Here is a 14,620-nt window from a genome sequence, read left to right on the forward strand (position 1 = left end):
ATCCCAGTTCTGTCATTCCATTTTGGAAGCTTCCATGGCCTCAGGTCAATACAGAGTTCTCCTGGGAGTCAGTGCCTGCCAGCACAGAAAATCTCAAATTCTCAGCAGCCAGGGTTCCTTCCAGCAGAGTGTCAGTAGCTTCTTTTGGGTACCACCCCAGGACCTTCAGCTTTTCCTCTCTTCTCCAGACTGAACAAGCCCACTTACTTCAGGCACTTCTCTTGAATCAGTTGCCCCATTTTCATTCCCCTCCCTGGACTCACTTCAATTTATCTTTATTCTTTCTTGAACGGAGGGGCTCAAAGTCATCTGGGCCTGCTGTTCCAGATGTGATCTGAGTAAAGGGGAACATCCTTGGAGTATCTGATTGAGCCTCTGATGGTGCTGATGCCTTGGGAATGTGACCTAGAACATGGGCTGAACAGAGCTAAAGAATAAAGCAGGGATTGATTAAAAGGATCTCCTCCATGGATCCACCTTGGGCAGCACCAGAGCCCAGCCAGGGCTGCACCCAAATGACCCAAAATGGTCCCAAAATGCACGAGCGCTCCCGGGGCTCTCCCTGGGATCAGTTCTGCTCCATTGGCACCTTGGAGTTCATTGTCCCATTCCAGCTCCAGCCCAGGCAGCCCCATCCTGCTTGTTTTTCTCTCTCCAGCCCACCGTGTTTGTGCTCCTGGGCTGAAATTTGGATCATTTGCCCAGCTGGAGCAGGAATTGTTTTGTGTCCCTGCTCTGTGCACAGAGCTCAGCATCCCCTGATGGGAAGCTCAGAAGTGCACACTAAAGCAGCACAGAATGTGAGAAATAGAAAAGCTAAACCTGAGGCATCAGTGCAGCCCACTGTGCTGGTAACTCTACAAGTGCTGACTTGGTCTGCTTTGTGCCTTTTTTTCTGGGTGTGGAAGTCCTTAATGAATGTGTTGCACAATGCTGTTTATGTGTTTCTGAAAGAATACTGGTACTTTTCTTCTTTTGTCTTGCCGTTAGCAGTCAAATAATTAACTGTAAAAATATTGAAGTTTTACTGTCTCCAGGGACTGAGGATATCTCTTTTTTTGGTATAAATTCCCAATTGAAGTTACTTGGAACTCTTTTAGTCTGGTGTTTCCAAAGACTTACTTCGTAACTAGGCAGTTTTGTAGATCTCTGGCTTGAGCTTGTATTTGTATTTGCTGTGTTCAGAATCTGTAACCCAGATACAGAATTATTTGCCAGACTTGAAAGTGCAGCCTGTGTGTGAGTGAGGGAAAACATGGTGTTATCACACAGAGGTCTAATGAGCAGCTTTTGAAGAGAGGAAAAGGCAAAGAATCCAAGGAGGAGTTTCTTTCACACTGCAGCTGATGGTGAGCCACATTGTTGTGGTTCACTCTAAAGGAGTGACTTTTGGAAGTGAAGTGGTAGATAAGTGCTGGATTTCAAATGCAGTGTAACCATCAGAGCACTGTGCACTTCCAGACTTTATATATATTTATTTATTTTAGAAATGTTTATTTTATAGATTTATACATTTTATATTTATAAATATTTAGTATTTATTTTTGTAAGTGTACTTTCAAGGTTTATGGGCCATATATGCCCGATGTGTGCTAGAGCAGTTCTCTGCAATGAGCTACAACTTGTGTAATACAACCATCACATGCCTGGTATTGAATGTTTTGTTTCAGGCTACTGGAAAAAAGGCCAGGGATATGCTTTGAAAACAATCTGAGTACTTCTCAGCTTGCAAAGTTTGTTGTGTTTCTCTCCATAAGATCTTAAATCTCTCTGCTGTAAGTAGCAATGAGGAAAGTTACAAGTCTTGCTTACATGTTTACATATTCTACTGCCTTAGATACCGGCAAACGAAAATTAAAATAGCGATATTAGGAAGAATAACAAGTTCACAGCATCTTTCTTGGACAACTTATAGAATTTGCCTCTTCCTTTTGATTACATCAGCTTTCCTGTTGCCTTTTGTTTAATTTACTAGTATTGTGGTTCGTTGTAATCTGAAGGTGTAACCATGGTAACTGCAATACTTTTGCATTCCCTCTAATAGAAGACACTTGTTCAAAGCACTCACTACATCTGATAACATAAAGACAATGCTCTGACCTGAGTTTGCCTTTAACAACCAGGGTGTGTGCACATATGTTACAGCTCTGACTTGTAGAAACAGTACCATTGGTGATCTGAAAATACAGCTTAAGAGAATTTTGGCTGCACTGTTTGTCAAACAAATTCATTGTAAAAGCACAAGAGATGCTACTTCTGTCATGACTACAAGTGAACTTTTTTCTAACCAAGATTTTAAAGTCCCTATTGTCATGAGCTAATACATTATTTATGGCTTTTTAAATCATATTTTCTATGTCAACCTAGGATTTGGTAAAATCTCAACATTTGGAGTACATTTTCTTTCCTAGGGGCTGTATAGAGCATGTGCTCATTTTCAACAACTGGGTTGTTAGTAACCCATGTGTTCTGTCTCCCTGAACTATTAAATGAGGTGAAGCATATTTTTTATCAAACATCAGTATGATTTTAGATTATCTCATGAACAAATAAATGGAACAAAAATCATTGGCTTAGAACATGGGGATCCGATGAGTGATTTTAACTTTCTGATAAACAGTTAAAATTGTTTTGTTTTGGTTTTTTTAATATCTAGAAAATGCTTAATTACCTGATCAGCTTGCTGTAGATATTGAAGCACTTGTACAGCTTGACTCGAGTTTAGCTTGAAACATCTGCTTCTCTATAACTATGAAATTAGTAACTGACTTTCACTACCCAGTTCTGCTCAAATTGTGGTGCATCATGGCATGACGGCAAAGTGATCCTGTTCTGGTGTTAATTCAGGTGCTATTATGCAACAATATTAGCATGTTTTGGCCTTTGGGAGAGCAATTTGCTTTTTTTTCTTCCTTTTGTGTATATCAGCATTACAGGTACTGCAGGTATTTGTAGTCCCACTAGCAAAACTGAAGCTTAAGAAGTTGATCCAGCTCATATTGGAATCAATTTCTAGTGGTGCTTATTGAGCTCTTGCAAATGTATAAAATGAAAGTTCTTCTCCACTGGAGTCCATCTGTGCAGTCCAGAATTGACTTCTGGATCTTTGCATACTGTGCTGATAGGATTCATCAATTAGTTTGCTCCTAAGTTGCTTTTAAATCAGTATAAAATTGCAGACAACATCCTGCAATTTTCATGCAAAATACTTCTGTAGGCTGGTTGCATGTGGCCATCTGAACACTTCCAGGGATTTTTAGCTTTCCTGTCACAGTCTTATATAATTGCTAAACAAAACAGTTTATTTTCAGGTTTTATATATATATATATATATATATATATATATATATATATATATATATATATATATATATATATATATATATATTTCACTATTGTAATTTTTGGAATTCAGTTTATAAACCAGTGTATTCTTTCCCTAAAATAAAATACAAGTTCATCTTGCACTGTCCTTGTAAAGGTATTCATGGAGTTGCTATGTCCAAGACCTACTATAAAGGACTTTAGTCTCTACAGTAGTGCATGTTTGTTCTCAGTGTGTGTTGTGACATTTATGATCTCTCAGTCTAGGTTTCAATGGGTGAAAGTCTTGCTGCCATATCAGTTTTCAGCAGTAAGATAAAAAGCAAGAAAGAAAAAAGTGGAGCCAAGATTTTGCCTCGAAGACTTGTGGGGGAATTTGCTAAAATCTTAATAGGTCACTTAGCTTACATCCTTCTTGATTTAAAGGAATATCACTTGATAATTGTTAATAGTAATTTAATTTGGAGAATGTTTACTCACGTGAGTCATCCCAGTAAAAATCTGCTGGCTCAGACCATGCATCACCACTGTAGTACTGGAGGGTGGTTGTGTAGAGCTCTGCAGGATCTTTTTACCACAATGATGATAGCACAGTATATTGTGAAAGTAATTGTAATGTGCAGTATATAATTACATGTAATGTATAATTATTTCATAATAGAGAATTGTAGTAAGTATTGCAAAGGTAATTAAAATGTTGTTCATTTTTATATTTTTAAATTCCCTGTTATCACCTTTCTTTGACTTATAAACTAAGAAAAGTTAATTGTTCTCTAACATAGTATTAAAATGTAGTCTTACTTTATTCTTCATTTTGTTTTGTTTCCAGGTGGAGGTGTAGCTGTTGGAACCCTTCTTCTTATTGGTTAGTATAGAATATATAGATTCTTAAAGCCATATTCTGGGGCTTTTCACTCTTTAATGTATTAGTTAAATAACCTCTCCTTTACCTGTTTTTTGAAGTCATACTTTAGGAAAGTATAACTCTCAGGTTCCTTCACTTTGTGTAGCCTTCAGAATGGACTGTTGTCTGTCTCAGGAATTACTGGAGGTGAATCAAAATCTTAATTTTAGGCAGGCTTGAGCATTCACAAAGAATACCCCAGAAATCTGTTTGAAAACAGGGTGTTTAGCACATTTTAGGACTTACTAGCAGAGTGCACACATTGGTTAAGATTTTGTAAACTGTATCATCACAAAGGGTTTTTCTTTTTAATTTGGGTGTCTGAGGAAGATGTGCAATGCAGAACCTTTGAATCTTTTGGTTGCCAGAATCAGCTGAGAGCAAGGTGATGGAAGGCTGCTTTCTGTCAGGGTGTGGATGAGGCACGCTGAGGTGATTAAATAGATTACACCAGAATTCCCGTTAAAGACCACAGTGCAACTCTCTGGCACCATCTCCATTGCAGCTGAGGTGTCCAGCTTTCCTTTCTGTCTGACTGAGTTGACACAAAACCAGCAGAAAAAATAAGAATTCTTCTATTAATCTCCACCCTGAAGGAGCACTTGAATCTCATAATTGAGAACAGTGACTAGATTTCAGCCTTGCCTAGGGACAGAGCAGACTGCCACATGCCTGGGTGATTTGGGTGGTTTCAAAGAAGTTGTGCCTGTAGAGTGTTTTAAGAGCCTGCTTGTCTCTATACAAGCTCTTCAGAGTGTGGCTTTTCAGCCTTGAGACGGATTGAATCAGTAATTTTTATTCATTTTCTAAAAGGGATGAAAATCAAAACATTGTGGTCTGAATATTTTATCTGTGTTCATTTTCCCTGTGGAAAGACAATCATTGCTTGGGAAGCTGAGTTTGTATCTAGAGTTTTGGTTATGTATTCTGAATTGTTACAGTTCAAAAACTGGTCTTAACACCAAAAATCCAAACAGTGGGATTTAGGGAAAACTTATTTGAAATCTCTTTTAGCCGCTATTAGAATTACAGCATGTTACTTTCTGTTGGTATAGGGCTCACGTAACCTGCACTAGAGACTGAATAAAATTTTCTGTTTGCCACTGAGGAAGGTAATTACTCTCACTGTGGCTTCTTGTTATTTCAAAGCTAGTCTCTATTTCTGCATTTTATCCATTAGAGACAGTTATTGATGTGCCACCGAGTCTTAGAAAATGTTAATTTTTATATAAAATATATAAATTAGGGTATGGTGTGGTGCAGATTAAGTAATTTGAAAAGTTACTTGCCAGAAAAAATAACTGACGTTACCTAGTTCGAATATTTTCAGTTTTGAAGAGCTGCAATCTTGCTGTTGTAAAGGAAGAAGAAGAAAGTTAGAACCTATTCTATTTTATGTAAATCAGAGATTGTGGGACTGGATTAATTTTGTCTTCCCATTACAATATTCACTGCCTCTTCCAGTAGACAGACTGGGTGGTATCCAATGAACCTACTAGCAGGAAGATGGTCTTTACATGGAAGAAGTAGTGCAATATTTCACCATAGGGTGTTGTGGATGTGAAAAATAGTCATGTGGATGCTGATGTGGATTTTTCCTGAAAGGATTTTTACCTGAACTTTGTTTCCTCTGACTGCATATCTGGCCATATTCAGTGGTAGGTTTTAATTTGCTTATCCTCTATGTTGGTTGTGTATTTGTGATCTGATCTGAAATTTAGCTTGAGGATGTCTTTTTTAGATCTGAAAAAGAATTTTTTTTTCCCAAATGAGATTTACCATATGCTATTTCAAAACACAATTATATACAAAAAGTCTTAAAGCAGGAACTATATTTATTCATGACTCCATGGTCTAAAAATTTGGAGACTGATTTTTAAAGTTGGTGTGGGTAACATTGGAATGGCATTGTTAGAATATCCTGTCAGCACATCAAGAAATTTTGTCATGAGATTAGTCTAGGCAAGCTTAATATTATCAGGATTGAAGCTGTCAGTGATAAACCTCCTAGGAAGATCTTTCTGTGTTATACTCCAAGTGTTAGAAAAAGGTTAAATTCTTCCCCCTCCTTCAACATTCTCTAAGGTGAGAATAAATTGAATTACTTTTAGCTTAGCTCCCTTTGCAAATTAAATGCTCATCTTCATTATTTGACGCATTATCTTGGTTAATTTAACCAAATAATAGTAGATTCAGGGTATTAAAATATTTATTTGAACTGTTGTGTTCTGAAGATATAGTGATGGCACAGGTTACTTGATAAGACTGTAAAATGCTGTTTGAAATAGAAGTGTGCAAGTTTTTTGAACTCAATTCATAATAAAGAGCATTGTGATTTTCAGCTGAGCTTAATTCTATAGTATATTCTTTTGACAGTGTTTTAATTATATGAAAATTAGAGAGTTGGAGCACATGGTATTCTCATGAAAGATCCTACCTACCAGAGCATCTTGAAACTTCCTGAGGTTTGTTCATCTAACAAGAATTAGGGTTTTAACTAGTGCTTTAGGTTAAAAAATCCTTACAGTGGTGGGCTTCTGAGAAGCATTTTGATGTGGAGCCCTGTCAAAGCAGCATGTTCAGTATGGATGTGAGACCATGTTTGTGGTTTCATCTGAACCTGCTGCAGAAGAGGAGCTTCCCAGAAGTCCTCCTTTTCAAAGCAGACAGGTAAAATAAGCACACTCCTTCCCTTCTCCATTACAGTGTCCTTCAAGCTGTTGCATGTGTGTTTTGCCAGGCCAGGAAGAGTATGCAGGAGGATATTTTGGTTTAAAATTATTTTTATTATGATTATAATAATAATATATTTTATAATGTATATTTATTCATATAGAGTATAATATATAATTGATGTTTTAATTATATTTAATTAATATATTACTATGTAATAATGTATACTTCTTGTAATTATTTTAAATTTTTGTTTCTAATTTATTTTTTTAAACAATTTTTAATTGTTATTTGGTTTTAAAGGTAAGCTTTGTTTATATAAGACATTCTGCATAGTGAGCTGCAGCACCCTTACTAGAGGTGTCCTGGGCACCCTGTAAGAACCTATTCTTGCTTACCTTTAAAAGCCCCAGTTTTGACAAGGTCACTGACAGCTAAATGTTTTAAAGATTTTCAGTAGGAGGGGTTTTGTTGGTAGCTGAGGTCAGTTATTAAAAGTTAAAGTTGTCTGGTGAAAAGCAGGTCTATACTTGTACATTTTAAGCCTTGAAGCAGTTTCAGCTACTTTAATTAGCTACTTTTATTTTTGTTAGGCATGCAATTTAACCTGACTGGTAAGAGCTCTCTTCACTTGTCAATATAACTGAATTTATCATCTTTTTAAAGCTGAAAAAGATAATCTCAAGAGAGCTACAAAACAGTGGTTTGCTAAATATAATTCTACAAAATACCAGCTAGCAGAATTCACCTTCCTGAAGTATGGCTAAATGCCAAATATTGTAACTTGTGTGTTTGACAACTCTGGTTTGGCATGTGCTAATTAAATGCAAGTGACACAAAGTATATCCCCTCAAGCTTAGTAAACGTGGACATTAGGAAAGTATCTTTTAAATGGAATTCAGATTATTAAAATGATCTCGTTTTATAACCTGCAGCAATTTAGAGAGATGTTTCATAGCTAGAGAAAGACACACCTTAGGTCACAGGACCACAACGCAGAGCCATCTATCTGGTAAAAAAAATGATCAATACTGATAGGCTATGACAGGCTTTTGGCAGCTTTAGGGCAACCTGTCTAGACTTTGTAGAGAGAGGAAAAAAAAAACTAGCCATCTGTACATCACATTGTTGCAGGCTTAATTTTCCTCTTCCAGCTCTCATTAATTTAAGCAATAATACTACAAATGACCACTGGCGTTTTTCAAAGACCTTCATGCTGTTTCATATAGTGATGTTTGAAAGTCAGGTATTGTAAAAGCAGTACTTATAGATATAGTATTTGTTACCTTACAGTGGATTTTGTCCCTGACTTTTTCTTCTTCTTCCAGTTCTAGTGCTTATTCTGCATCCCTCTCTTGGAACATGAATGCCTCTGTCCAGAGGGAGTTTTTCCTTAAGGTCACATGGATACATATCAATAATTCTGTAATTAGATTTGTTTCCTTAATTTTCAAATAAATTCTATTTTTACAGTGCCTCACATATCTGCTCTCTTTTATTTTCTGTGCCCTAGATAAAAGATTCTATACCTAATTCTATGACCCACGAATTTCTTTCAGTAGGACAGGTGTGGAGAAATGTCCCTTGTGTATTTGGTAGCCTGTTGTAACCCTGGTTACTGGAAATTTCAGACTTTCTCTGCTGACAGGCACTGAGCCCCAAGAGAACACAGCATTTCACCTGAGACTGTAGAAAAGACTTGCAAAATTGAATGATAAAACTGAGATAATTATAAGTGTGTAGTTTAAATAGAAGTGTCTACTATTACATAGCAGAAAACTTAGAGTTTTACATTTTAGTACATAGTAATACATATAAAACAAGATAGAAGTTTTAGGGTGGAGGCTGGTCCTTCTTCTTCACCTTCTTCATAGATTTGAGTAGTATTGTGTAATTGGATAAAAAAAATCCACATTGTGGATGAGTAGTTAGTTATTAGCTTAGAAGTAAAAATAATTTGTGTCATTTCTTAATTAGGCAGTTTATCCTTGAAAGACTTTGTAGACAGAGAGAGAGATAGGGCTCCATTTTTAGTTTATTGAAGTACTGCAGAACTCATAGTTTGTGACACTGGAACAGATATAAAAACTAATAAACATCTGAGTCTGACAAGAAATACCATCTCATATATTTAATCTCAACCCTACAAAAAAAAAAAGTAAAGACTCCCTAGTAGCCTATACAGTGCAGTGCTGAAAAGACCTGTGAATAGGAATTGGTCTTTATCCTTAGTGTTCAGCTATAAGGTTATATGTGGGAATTCACTGTGCTCACAGTGACATTCCTGCTTTTTCTCTATGACTGTTTCAGCCAGGAAAGCATGCTCATGTGGAAAGAGAGCCATGGATAGCCATCCCAACAGACTATTTTATTTACATCCTTACCTGTAGGATCAGAAGAGCTTTTGTCCTGGAGACAATATGCATAGCTTCTAGGTAAATAATCTCTTTTCCTTGTGTAGTTTCACACTTCACTAGTTACTCACCTGCTCCTTAGCTGGAGAGCACTCTTTGTTCCAAAAGAATCAGAGAAAGCTGCACAGTGCCATTGACTTGTGCTGACTGGACCCAGAAAAGAGGCTGCAGCTGCAAGAGTATATGCCTTAGTAGCTGGAAGTGAAGTTCCCAGTGAAGGGCCAGCTCTTTAGTGTGCAGGCTGAGACTAAAGATTTGAGCTGGGCTTGTCCTGAGTATTGACTAAAATGGTCTGAAATGTTAGTTCCTACATGTACTGAGTGAAGGTAGTTCTTTTAGACGTGGAGGAGTTTGGAAGGATAAAGGTAACAGTTGAAAATTTATCCTAGCCAATCAAATGCTAAGTCCAAGCATTCTCAGGAAAGCATTTCATTCTGGGATTCTATGAAAGTGATCAGTGAGCTGCTGAAGTACCTGTGCTAAATGATTTGTTTGTTTATTTACAAGAAGAAAGCTGTACTCCTTTGGTTTTGAATAGTAACTATTGAAGCCAGGGTACAATGGATGCTATCAGAAAAGCCCCATATGGATGCACTTTAGATCTTTTGAATACCACAAAAGTTTAGTGACCTAGAAATGAATCAATAAAAAGCATCCTCTATCTCACAAATTGAAGAGCTGAGGGATTCTTAGAGATGCATTGACTTTAACAATTCCAGAAGCACTGTTTGTAAAGGCTTTCTGAGACACATCTAATCCTTAGAGTACTGTAGGAGACTATGAGGTGGTTTATATTTAGATCACTTTCCAATTCTTAATTTAATTTTTTTACTGCAAGTTTACTCTTATGAAAATCAATTTAGGAAGAAAGGAAAGGCTTTTGTTAAAATGATGTGTCCTTACACTGAATGTGTTTTTAACTTGCTAACTTGAACATTCCTTGTTGTTTTGCAAAATATGTTTTGGAAGGGTATGGCAATGTAAGAACCTCTCTAGGCCTGATATATTGCAAATAAATCAATAAATCAACAAAATTAATTACAATCTTCAATTATTCAGTTAAAAGGTTTAGATCCCTGTTCTTCATTGTTTTACTTCTACAATATATTTGAACATTTCAGCATTTCAAATCAAATTTGAGAAAATTTTTTCTTAACTATTACAGCTGTATTTCTTCTTAGTTAAATAATCATCAGCACATTGTATGATTTATTGTATTTATCCATTATTTATGGAGTTTCTCTGTTATGTTCTATACTTTCTAAGGAATAATTGGTATCAAAAATGATAATCCAGAAAGCCTCTCTGTACAGTTGTACACACAGACTCAAGCAACAAAACACTTGGACTAAATGAGATATTTTCTTATATTCCATTAAATGTCAGTTAAATACATATCAACTCAGTGTTTCTGTGCCTCAGATGGTGAACTTTAACCTGTAGATAAAAACTGAGAACCCAAGATTTTTCATTTAGCAAGGATGATGTACATGTTACAGCTGAGGATCCTTCCATAATGCTGATGAGTGTTCCTTTCCCTCTTTTGGTCAAAGGGAGAGAGATCTAACAAAATTGTCTCCCTCCAGTGACATCTGCCACAGTGATGTGATTACACAGGAGCCTTGGTGACTGCTTTCAGGTACCTCAGACAATTTAAAAAAAATGTAGATCTCATGCTGCCACTTTGATTTCTGGAGGTCTTTGCTTCTTAAATTGAGATCTTCACAGTTGGAGATTATTAGCACATGGAAATCAATATAGTGTGAATAATATATTACTGATAATAATGCAGGAAGAAAAACTAAAGAGAGCCAATGTTTGAGGGGGCAGAAGCTGTTGGTGGTCTGGACTCCAGTTACAAGGGCCACTTACTCAGCATAGGAATTTTATTTCCCTCTAGAAACAGTTTAAGATTTAAGCAGGCTCCAAAGACTGTATTTACAAAATACAACCATAATGCTTCTTCAAAACCTTGGGTAGTGGTAGTTGTGGTTTTTTTTTTCTGCAATGGGAGTGTTTCAGTTTTATGTCCTTGAACCTTGTGTCCACCTGGTTCTACATCCTCAGTCCCATCCCTGAGTTAGTAGGAAGGCAGTTCTTCAGTTACACTAATAACGGCTTTATAAGGATGCAAGAGTAAACTGGATCTAATATTTAATCAAAAGCTCCAAATTCTCAAGTAAATTGCAGTTTGGGAATCTGTCCTAGTGAAATTTTGACAAGGAACCCAGTAGTGTCACCAGTAACCTTTTGTTAGTCCTGTGCTTTTTATGATTCAGAACTGTCCATATTTGTCACAAGACCCTTCTTAAAAAAAAAAAAAGACAATGTGTTATTGCAAGTACATTGGAGGCTAATATGGCCTCCTAAGCAGGTCAACACTAGCAAAGGTAAGTTCTATTAATATAATCTAAGTTCTTAAAACCCTAAGACTCTACAAGAAACTGCAGAGTGGCTAGTACTAGTAGTAAGAATGTTGTAATTATTGTGTTGCCTTTGACTTATTTGGCTTACCCAGTTTTAAGTAATTTCCTTAGTGATTGGAGTATGAAACATTTTTATCTGTTTTGAGCTACTGCTTTAGAGTAATTTTGACTAACTCTACTATCCCAAATTCTGAATTTTAAAGTGCAATTTTAAAAAGCAGGAAATTAATTCTGTTTTACCTAATATTCCATGGAGGTTGGGGAATATCTCTTGGAGAACTGGGTTTTCTCCCGTGATTTTGAACACTTGTGGTTTGAATTTCTTGTTAATCTAAGCACTGAGACTATCAGTACACATGCAAGATATTAGGACTGTAGCAGTGCAACAATACTTTACTGTGATTTGTTTCCCAAGTTTCCCCATTGCTGTTAGTTTTCCTAATGGATATACACTTTCCTTCTTTCCTTTTCTCCTTCACTCCATTGATTCATTTTGATTGAGGGACATGTCAAAGTTAGAGTATTTTTATTTTACTCTTTACTGTTTTTTGCAAGTTAGATATGAATGACAATTATTTTCCTCTCTCTTTGTTACTGTTTTTTTTATTTTTAATTTTACTATTTCATATGTGTGGTTAGGAAATATTTTCCAAGTCACACAAAGAGTTTTGTTTGTTTACTGTATTGAGAAATATCTCTCTGTATTTTTATGCCTTAACATTTCTGTGTGTTGTCTTTCAGCCAGATTAGGAGATGAAAAAGTGAAACTTAATGTAGCTCATTTACTTTTCTTCCCAAAACCATAAAAAGCATTAACAGTACTATTGTTGCTACTTCCTGCAAATAAAGAACATCAGAGATGGTTCCGATTTCAGTTGTTTTGCACACGTCCACTTCCCATAGCTTGAAGTTGTGCTGAGTTTTCATTGTATGAGTTCATTAAGACTTTCTAATTCTGGTAATTTCTGACACTTAACTTGCTCCAGGGAAGCTGAAGGAAATGCTAGTCTTTCTGAAGTCAGAGTTTGTATTTTCATTTCAGTGGCCCAGTATTCGCAGTGTCTGCTAACAAGTATTGTCTCACTGCTTAAATTGTAAATTCACGAGTCTTTTGAATTTCTTCTGATTCTGCTCTGGTTAGGTTTCAAGAACAGCATTGCTAATTGTTTGGTTTCTTTGTAATTGTAATTGTTTGGTTTTTGTAATTTCACAACTTCGGAAGAAGTTCAGACATAAGAATGTCTCTATTCTGGATGTTACCTCTGTATAGGCTTAGCATGCCATATATGGCTGAATTTTGAAAAGCATCAGGTAACAAATATTTTAAGCACTAAGAAAATAAATATTAACATATTTCTTCTAAATTAAGGAACCCCCTTCCATTAATCCATAAATTCAGCCATCTTAGTTGATACTTATGGGAAGCCTTGTGAGGAGGCTGTATCCCATCTGTATCTTAGAATCAAATGCCTGATTGAGGACTATTCCTCTGGCTTAAAAAAATTTACATACAGTATTATCAAGCATTATTTTAAAGGTTTTGAGTCCTGTTTTACCTTTGATCTATGTTGTAAATTCTATACTCCAGGAGATAGACCCAGAGAGGCATTTTACAGTGTTGTGAACCTACAGGTGGGCAATTTATCTAACAAAAAAATCCAACCATTCTTGTTTTCACAGAGGAGGATAAATATGGCCTTTACTCAGATTTGTTGTTCAAGTATTTTCTCGCAGAGGGAATTGTCTGTGGACATGAACTGTTTGTTGCTTCTGCCAAAGAGCATCCTGACAACATTTTGAAGGTAAATAAGAGTCATTGCTATTGATAAGTAAAGTTGCAATTTCCTGATTAATTAAATGCATATATTGTGTAGCAACAAATTAATTAATCTTGATGATTCATAAGAATGTGTTGGGACATACAGGAGTATTTATACCAGCCAGATTTGAGAATTAAATTCAGGTTTCTACCTCCCATCTATGGACAGTGGAGTTAGATCCTCCCAAGGCCAAATCAGGCTCAGAACCTGTTTATTCTTTATTTTATTTCTTTATTCCACTGGCTTAGTAGAATGATTTCAGTAAACCCAACTACTTAATTTCCTCCTGCCCAGGAGGAAAAGTAGTTAAGCTTCATCCAGTATGCTGTAGTAGAGACAGTGTACAGTGTGGATATTTATTGTAGTTTCCTGTAGAAAATAAAAACATCATTTAACATCTTTATGATTTCCTTTACACTTACATTTCATTCTGACTCTTTTTTGTGCTAAGGAACTTGGTCAGCTTTGGATCAGGTCATACAGAAATGATCCCTCCAGACTTCAGTTGTCTCCCAATCAAACACTGATAGTTTCTGTCATGAGAAAATTGCATAAGGGAAAAAGCCTGATCAACAGTGCAAAAAATGCTGAAGTGTGAGGATAATCTTACAAAATTTCATTAAATATTTTATGTCTTTCTAAGGCTGCGTTTTCCTAATACCAGAAGTAACATATAATTTACTGATTACTTCTGCATCAAGTGAAATCTGGCTATTTCCTTAAGTGTCTTCAGAGACTATTTCTGGACAAAATTATTACTCTTCTGTTTTCCTACCTAGGGATGGTAAATTCTTTGCCTTACCTATTGAATATTATCTTCAGTATTCAGGAAAAAGTATATTCTTAATGAAATTAAATTATTGTGGTTGTGAAAAATCAATTTTTTAACGCTCTTGAACCTAAAGAAGGTTCATTTAAGGGTGAAATTTTGTATCATTTGTGGTTTAGAATAAAGGTTAAACAAATAGGTTAAAATTCAGTTTTCAAGTATGAATTATATAAGCATGTGCTACATTTTTTTAATTAAGTGGTTTTAAATTACGGATAATCAAGTATTGA

At 35.9% G+C, this 14,620-nt stretch overlaps 1 protein-coding gene across 5 annotated transcripts in view; it reads left to right on the plus strand.

Annotated features, from left to right (window-relative positions):
* Positions 1-14,620, plus strand: part of ELP4 (elongator acetyltransferase complex subunit 4) — a 140,139-nt gene that overhangs the window by 2,947 nt on the left and 122,572 nt on the right. For 4 of the 5 annotated variants that reach the window (XM_021536708.4, XM_085579586.1, XM_085579587.1 and 1 more), the window contains exons 2-3: positions 4,154-4,189; positions 13,422-13,543. In XM_021536708.4, coding sequence (XP_021392383.2) covers positions 4,154-4,189; positions 13,422-13,543 — 158 coding nt within the window. The remainder of the gene's footprint in view (positions 1-4,153; positions 4,190-13,421; positions 13,544-14,620) is intronic. The other variant, XM_085579585.1, reaches the window with a different exon arrangement.

This window comes from Lonchura striata, chromosome 5 (genome assembly GCF_050655825.1).
Source record: "Lonchura striata isolate lonStrDom1 chromosome 5, ASM5065582v1, whole genome shotgun sequence".
In the NCBI taxonomy this organism is placed as follows: domain Eukaryota; kingdom Metazoa; phylum Chordata; class Aves; order Passeriformes; family Estrildidae; genus Lonchura; species Lonchura striata.